Source organism: Cyprinodon variegatus, unplaced genomic scaffold, assembly GCF_000732505.1.
Source record: "Cyprinodon variegatus isolate N-32 unplaced genomic scaffold, C_variegatus-1.0 Scaffold1001, whole genome shotgun sequence".
Taxonomy (NCBI): domain Eukaryota; kingdom Metazoa; phylum Chordata; class Actinopteri; order Cyprinodontiformes; family Cyprinodontidae; genus Cyprinodon; species Cyprinodon variegatus.
This window is the reverse complement of record NW_015151454.1, coordinates 206,326-214,141: the sequence shown is the minus strand read 5'-3', so window position 1 is coordinate 214,141 and position 7,816 is coordinate 206,326. Positions and strand designations below refer to the sequence as shown.

The following is a 7,816-nucleotide window of genomic DNA, read 5'->3' as shown; positions in this document are numbered from 1 at the left end:
CCAGGTCTCATTTTAGTGTCATATATCTCATAGTTGTCTATGAAAAGTACATGAAACTGTCGTGATCTTGGCACTGAAGACTGGATTATTGGTTCAGTCCATCTACCTGCCTAGCTCTGCTGAGTTTTTATTACCTTTCATCAGATCCACATGTTCTAGTTTCTACTTAAACTGTTTTGGCCCCAGCCATCAGTGCCAGATTATTCGAGTTGAGAGCTCGGGGTGAGAGTTTGAACATCTACAAGAAGAAGATGGAGGTTCAACTGCAGCAGAACAACATTAGAGGGATCTGGAAAAGCATGAAGGCAATCTCAGGCCAAACTCAGAACACCCAGGCTGATGGAGACTTGAAATGGGTTAACGATCTGAACCAGTTTCTTAACAGGTTTGACCAGCCACCAAACCTTCTTAACAGCTGGGTATTGTACAGTTTAGAGCAATACAGATATGGTTTAAGCCACAGACCTCAATAGAAGCTGCAAACACAGGGCTCTGTTGGCTCATTCTAAAAGAACCCTAAACTGACAGTGTTTTGGCCTTAGTGAACTAAAGCATTACATGCAAGAACAGAATAAATAAAAAATCTCTAATAAGATTTCAGTGTGTCAAGACGCATTTTAATTCCAACAGGATGATTCCAGAACATTGGATTTCATAATAACCAAAAATGTCCTCTCAGCTGCTGAGATTGTTGAGAATTTCAAGCTCATAGAATGAAATGGCAGAATTATAACATAATGAACTCCTTTGAATGTTTTGAGTAAGAAAGAGGCAACACAAGATAATAATCAATTAAACTACACGAGTTTAAAAAATGCTCTCTGATTAGGTTTATAACGCAAAAAGCAGTTATTCAGATTCCAAATTGGTCTCCTCTTCTTTAATAAGTTTAAGTTGAATGATCTTGTTTCCTTTGATTTCTGCTTCGGCTGAAATTGGTGTTTTCTCCAGGAGTTTGTCCTCAAAGTCGTCCTTCAGGTTGATACCAAGAACTTTAGCCAGGAGAGGAGAGGCCACTGTGCAGGTCTGCACCTGTTCATTGATCTCCACGTCTAGCTCAGACTCCTCCTGGTTACATCCTATGATCCCTACAACCTGGATGGTGACATTCTGGACATCAGCTTCTTGGATCTGGACAGAAACAGATAAACAGGACATTTGGATCAGCACACAGACAGATTGCTTGGGTTTGTTAGTAACTGTGTCATAAGGAACATCCCAAATGTAATATAAACTGTATATTTAGTATTTTTATTCACATAAAAACATGTAAAAATGTTGTTTCTAATGTTCTGCCAAATCATTTCTTTCTCTCCTTTAGTTAAAAATGGCTAAAGCAGAGATTATTGTCTGTCAACAGATTGGTGTGATGTCCACCGTAATGCTGTCAGCTAATGTAAAGATTTATCAGTCGGTCTACATTCCTACCCTCAAATTTGCTCATGGAAAGACCATTATTGACGGCTGAAATCACCTTCCTCTGCAGGGTGGCTGGGCTGTTTTTTTGGTTGGGATTCCCTTTTCTTGTTTTTTGCCTTTTTCGGGCCATTTTTCCGTTCTTGCAGGATTTTTTTCGGATGGGGTTTTAGATCCACCGTGAGTCTTGTATTTTGTAGTATACAGTGCAGAACGAGGGGCGATTTGCATCTCATAACCACGTCCCGATCAGTAATCGTAAGGTCGGGAGAAAATCAAACATGTCTGAAATTCAGTCAACCCTTGTGAGGTGTTCGTGGGCAAATCCTGCTGTTGAAGCAGAGCTACGAGCTGATTTACCAGAACCTCGCACACTGTGCATGTGCAAACAAGGGAATTCTTCTTCTTCTACTGTTATTGTTTGGCTTCCAGATTGACGAGTCCGACCAGCGCCGTCTCTCGGTGAGGATTCAGATGTGTGGTTTTTGGACGTCAAGTGTGAGCAGTCAGGTCACATCAGAGCATCAGGCCGTACAGTGAAGAACATGCATCGTTAGGTGTGAACATTTAAAGTCGTAGGGAAGTGGCTGCTCCAACCGTTGCATTTCTGAATTCTCCCGAGTGGTACACGACTTTACACGATTTAATAAAGTGAATGTGACTGGTCGTCTATCAAGAGGGCGGGACTGTTGTGGTGGAAGGTTCAAAAGCAGTTTGGTTGTGGCCGGTTTGTCGGAAGCATCTTGCTAACCAGTTAGCAACTTAGTGCTAGTAGGTTTCCAATGGAAAATTCCATTGGGACCAAGTAGCACTAAATTGGTGACTTAGAAACAACACTGTCAAGGAACGCTATGGACAGAGGAAACATGCAAGAGGAGGAGAGTTTAGTGTCGGAGGTCATGGATGAGTCTCCTCCATCATACATTTTTTATTTGCGTATATTAGCTGCGACACATGAATCAAGATGCAATGACCAAAAAAATTTGATTGACAGATGACTGTTGATATACGATTGGCCGAAGTTAGGTGTTCAGGCTGACGTATAACTAACTGGCCTGCATAAGATAACAAAAAAAAAAACAGACTTTAAGACAGCATTCTTTTTTAAAACCCTGCAGTTTTGTCGTATAGTGTGAGCTGTAGCTGAGTACGACGATCAAACATATCACACATTAAATGCCCTCCCTTAGAGGTAGGGTGAAGAGCTTGGTCATCTGAGAGAGGCTCAGAGTAGAGCCGGTTCTCCTCCACATTCGGTGGATTGAGCTAAGGAGGATGAGATATCTTCAGGTATCAGATATCTCACTGGGAGGAGGCCCAGGACAAGCTGGAGAGACCTTGTCTCCCAGCTAGGCTGGGAACACCTCAGGTGTTTTCCACGGAAGCTGGAGGACGCGCGTGTGGAAAGAAAGACTGGAAGTCTCTGCTGAGACAACTACCCATATAAGCGGAAGACAGTGAGTATGAATTTTAATTTGTCTGTGAGGGACCTTAACCCCTTTTAAACTGCAAACGATTTTGTTACTTGTGACAGTATAATGACAATCAAGTTGAATTCTATTCTATTTAAATCCCAGGGGTTTGTTTTGTAAAAAGCATCCTAGGTATATTTTGAGCCTCCTACCTCAACATTTATTTAAATCAGGCCCAATGATTTTTGTGAAGTTGTTTACCAAACTTAACCTCTAGTCAAGCAGGTGGTGGGAATAAATACCCCAAAACAAAAGATTTTTCTTAGCAAAAAAACAAACAAACATCTAACAGGAAAATTAACAGATTTATTGTAGTTTAACTTCTGAAAACTATCATCTTTCCCTTCTTTTATTATCTTCACAGCTACCTGTCTTCACTGTGTCTGACTGAGCTGAATTTAAAAGGATGCAACACTTTCTGATTATTTTCTCTTCAGAAACTATATTGACCATATTGAAAATTATGTCAGTTTTCTTCAACGTAATTTCTATATATTTCTGTCACATAAACAGATAATGTTTTATACCTTGATTCAGGTCTGGATCTCATTGGCTCTGATTAAGTATAAAAAGACGAGATGATAAACGGTACCGTGATGATTCTGGTGAAGTCAGTGGAGTTCAGGGAAACCATCTCATAGTACCGGTGTGTCTTCGTATTGATCACCCTGACAAAGTCTCCAACAGACTTTCCTTTCAGCTGCTCAGAATCTTTGCTCCACAGCGTGATCCAGATGGAACCGGTTTCATCTTTGAGGTGGAACCTGGTTATCTTTACTTTGGCCCGTCTCCCCGTCACTTTTACTTTTTTTACTGGGATAATCTGATGAAACCAATAAATGAATAAAGCAACACCAGAAACATTTTTAGCGTAAAGTGTAATAAAAACAATGAAAGCCATAAAGCTGGTGTTCTGAAGGTGTTTAAGTGAACATCTCTCACCTCGGTCACAGTTCCTTCAACACTCACTGCTGTCTTTTCCTCAAGGGACTGGATCTTGTCAATGGAGTAAACTGGACTCTGGCCGTAAATCAGCATCTGGGCCTCCAGAGTCTTGTTAACCTGAATCTCTTTAGTCTTTGAGATTTTGCTGTTGCAGGTGACCTTGATGGTATTTTTCCCCTCGAACTTGTCGACTAGGACGTTTCTGAAATTGTAGGAGCATCCCTCTTGAAACTTCTGGAAATTCTCCTTTCCATACACCGTGGCTTTGATGCAGTCGGTCTCATCAGCGACTCCCAGGTAGAAGAGGAACTTCTTCTTTTCATTGGTTTTATACGAACGCAGACCAGATTTCTGAACAACCTTTCCCCCGACACATTTTCCCTTAGTGTCTCCACCATCAATCAGGTCCTTGATGCTGATCCTCTGGTCATGTATTCAGAGCAAAGACAGACAATAACAAATCAAATATTTCCATGAAAACAAATGAGAACATTTCTAATAAAAACTAAACATCCAACTCACCCATGATGGTATCTGAATATTCTGAAAAAGACAGCAGAAAGATAATTAATTATTAGAGAGACATGGTGTTCACTTCATTCATATTTAGGCATTTTTCTTATAGACTTCTGCTATTTTTTAGCCAGAGGTGCAGCATCAGTCTCTCTTCCTCCAGCTGCACCAAGTGACGTTCATCAGGAGGAAGATCAACGCTATACGACTGCAGGTCCAGACATGATGGACCTGCAGTCTCACCCTCAGGTAATCTTCTGCCCAAATTTCAGGGTTTTCTCTGGGCATCCTCTCCCTGCAGCTTCCGTGTTAAATGCCTGCCTGAAATCCTCCATCAATGTGCCTATGCCCAAAAGTCAACCATCTACTCCCTCAGTGATGGCTCTGGTCCCAGTCATTGTGAGGATCCTTCTGTATCTCTTTAATGATCCCTGCTGGAGACAGGCCCTGCTGAGGATCGCTCCACAGAGGACACTGGCTAGTTAGTACCTTACATGGCTCTGACTCATCTGCAGCATCATCTGTGACAGATGCTAACTGTTGACTTCCTTCCTGACATTCTGGCCCAGAAGCTCCACACCCTGGGTTTCTAAGGAGTTATTTACACTGATTTGCACGGCAAACCACAGGGTCGTGTTCTCAGCCCTGTTTTTTTTTTCCATACATGGCAGTTCTGCCATCCACGGGAAAATGGGAGTACATAGAATAAATGTTGGTCAATTGGGCCAGAAGCGTACTGATGACGTCATCACAAGCTCAACTTGTATGGAGCTGCATTTCACCTCCAGTTATTAATACTCTAGATAATAATAAATTATTAATTTTTTCATGCAGTGAGGGAATAATAATTAACATATTCAGATAAAAGACAAATCAAATTAATGTTTTGCCAAATAAAGCAAAAATAAAAAAACTCCATCAGAGCCAGCAGTCCTTCAAACGAGGCTATGCAGAGAGAGGGCTGCTGCAGCTAATGTTAGACCTGGCTGCCGTTAGTCTCGGAGGTCCACCTGCTACCACCTTCTTCTCAGCATCAGAACTTTTTAAAATGTACGGATAAAATCCGTAAATGGGCCATAAAGTGATGCTTAAAATTATAATGTTCTCGTCTCAAATGATCTTAAAATGTACTTTTGTAGAACAACAGCAACAGAAAAGAGAACTTTTAACTTAATACTCAGAGCTCTGTGAGCGCTAACCTGGAAGCTGCTGCTGCCGCGGTGCATGCTGGGACAGCTGTCAATCTGAAGAACAGACAAGTCTGCTCTGATGCATGCTGGGTAAAGAGGGAGCGGCGAGAACAACATCCAGGGACCATGACCGTTCTCTGTCTTGTGTTCTTGTGAATTGGAACAGTGCTAGGCCTGAACTGATGACGTTTCACGAGCACATGAGAACACACAAGTACACAAATATTCAAAGCAGCTGTGGACTGTGCTTGTGCTGCATGTCTCCCATTTATCAGAAAAAATATTTATAAGCATTAAATCCAATCAGACTCAGAAACCATTTCTGCCTTTGAAGGAATGGTTATTGCTCACAGCTACCTTTTCTGACTGCAAACTTTCTGGATCATCTGTAAAAGAAGAAGAAGACAACTGTGAAGATCTAGGTTTTGTTTTCTAGGAAGATCTTCACGTGATTCTGTCTCTAATGTTCATACACTGCCTGGCCAAAAAAAAAGTTGCCACCAAAAAAAAAAGGTTACTGACTCTAATACTTTGTTGGACCGCCTTTAGCTTTGATAACGGCACGCATTCGCTGTGGCATTGTTTCAATAAGCTTCTGCAATGTCAAAAGATTTATTTCCATCCAGTGTTGCATTAATGTTTCACCAAGATCTTGCCCTGATGATGGTAGAGTCTGACCGCTGCGTAAAGCCCTCTTTAGCACATCCCAAAGATTCTCAATGGTGTTGAGGTCTGGACTGTGTGGTGGTCAATCCATGTGTGAAAATGATGTGTCATGCTCCCTGAACCAGTCTTTCACAATTTGAGCCTGATGAATCCTGGCATTGTCATCTTGGAATATGCCTGTGCCATCAGGGAAGAAAAAGTCCATTGATGGAATAACCTGGTCATTCATTATATTCAGGTNTAGGTTTCCAATGGAAAATTCCATTGGGACCAAGTAGCACTAAATTGGTGACTTAGAAACGACACTGTAAAGGAACGCTATGGACAGAGGAAACATGCAAGAGGAGGAGAGTTTAGTGTCGGAGGTCATGGATGAGTCTCCTCCATCATACATTTTTTATTTGCGTATATTAGCTGCGACACATGAATCAAGATGCAATGACCAAAAAAATTTGATTGACAGATGACTGTTGATATACGATTGGCCGAAGTTAGGTGTTCAGGCTGACGTATAACTAACTGGCCTGCATAAGATAACAAAAAAAAAAACAGACTTTAAGACAGCATTCTTTTTTAAAACCCTGCAGTTTTGTCGTATAGTGTGAGCTGTAGCTGAGTACGACGATCAAACATATCACACATTAAATGCCCTCCCTTAGAGGTAGGGTGAAGAGCTTGGTCATCTGAGAGAGGCTCAGAGTAGAGCCGGTTCTCCTCCACATTCGGTGGATTGAGCTAAGGAGGATGAGATATCTTCAGGTATCAGATATCTCACTGGGAGGAGGCCCAGGACAAGCTGGAGAGACCTTGTCTCCCAGCTAGGCTGGGAACACCTCAGGTGTTTTCCACGGAAGCTGGAGGACGCGCGTGTGGAAAGAAAGACTGGAAGTCTCTGCTGAGACAACTACCCATATAAGCGGAAGACAGTGAGTATGAATTTTAATTTGTCTGTGAGGGACCTTAACCCCTTTTAAACTGCAAACGATTTTGTTACTTGTGACAGTATAATGACAATCAAGTTGAATTCTATTCTATTTAAATCCCAGGGGTTTGTTTTGTAAAAAGCATCCTAGGTATATTTTGAGCCTCCTACCTCAACATTTATTTAAATCAGGCCCAATGATTTTTGTGAAGTTGTTTACCAAACTTAACCTCTAGTCAAGCAGGTGGTGGGAATAAATACCCCAAAACAAAAGATTTTTCTTAGCAAAAAAACAAACAAACATCTAACAGGAAAATTAACAGATTTATTGTAGTTTAACTTCTGAAAACTATCATCTTTCCCTTCTTTTATTATCTTCACAGCTACCTGTCTTCACTGTGTCTGACTGAGCTGAATTTAAAAGGATGCAACACTTTCTGATTATTTTCTCTCCAGAAACTATATTGACCATATTGAAAATTATGTCAGTTTTCTTCAACGTAATTTCTATATATTTCTGTCACATAAACAGATAATGTTTTATACCTTGATTCAGGTCTGGATCTCATTGGCTCTGATTAAGTATAAAAAGACGAGATGATAAACGGTACCGTGATGATTCTGGTGAAGTCAGTGGAGTTCAGGGAAACCATCTCATAGTACCGGTGTGTCTTCGTATTGATCACCCTGAC

General features: G+C 41.2%; 1 protein-coding gene across 1 annotated transcript; it reads right to left on the bottom strand.

Moving 5' to 3' along the window:
* Positions 1-610: 610 nt before the first annotated feature.
* On the bottom strand, positions 611-3,926 carry LOC107100692. Its single transcript, XM_015399271.1, has 3 exons — positions 3,831-3,926; positions 3,481-3,711; positions 611-1,131 (listed from the first exon to the last, which is right to left on the bottom strand). Exons 1-3 carry the CDS (start codon positions 3,924-3,926, stop codon positions 850-852), a joined length of 609 nt encoding a protein of 202 aa, XP_015254757.1. The 3' UTR covers positions 611-849.
* Between the last annotated feature and the right edge of the window lie 3,890 nt (positions 3,927-7,816).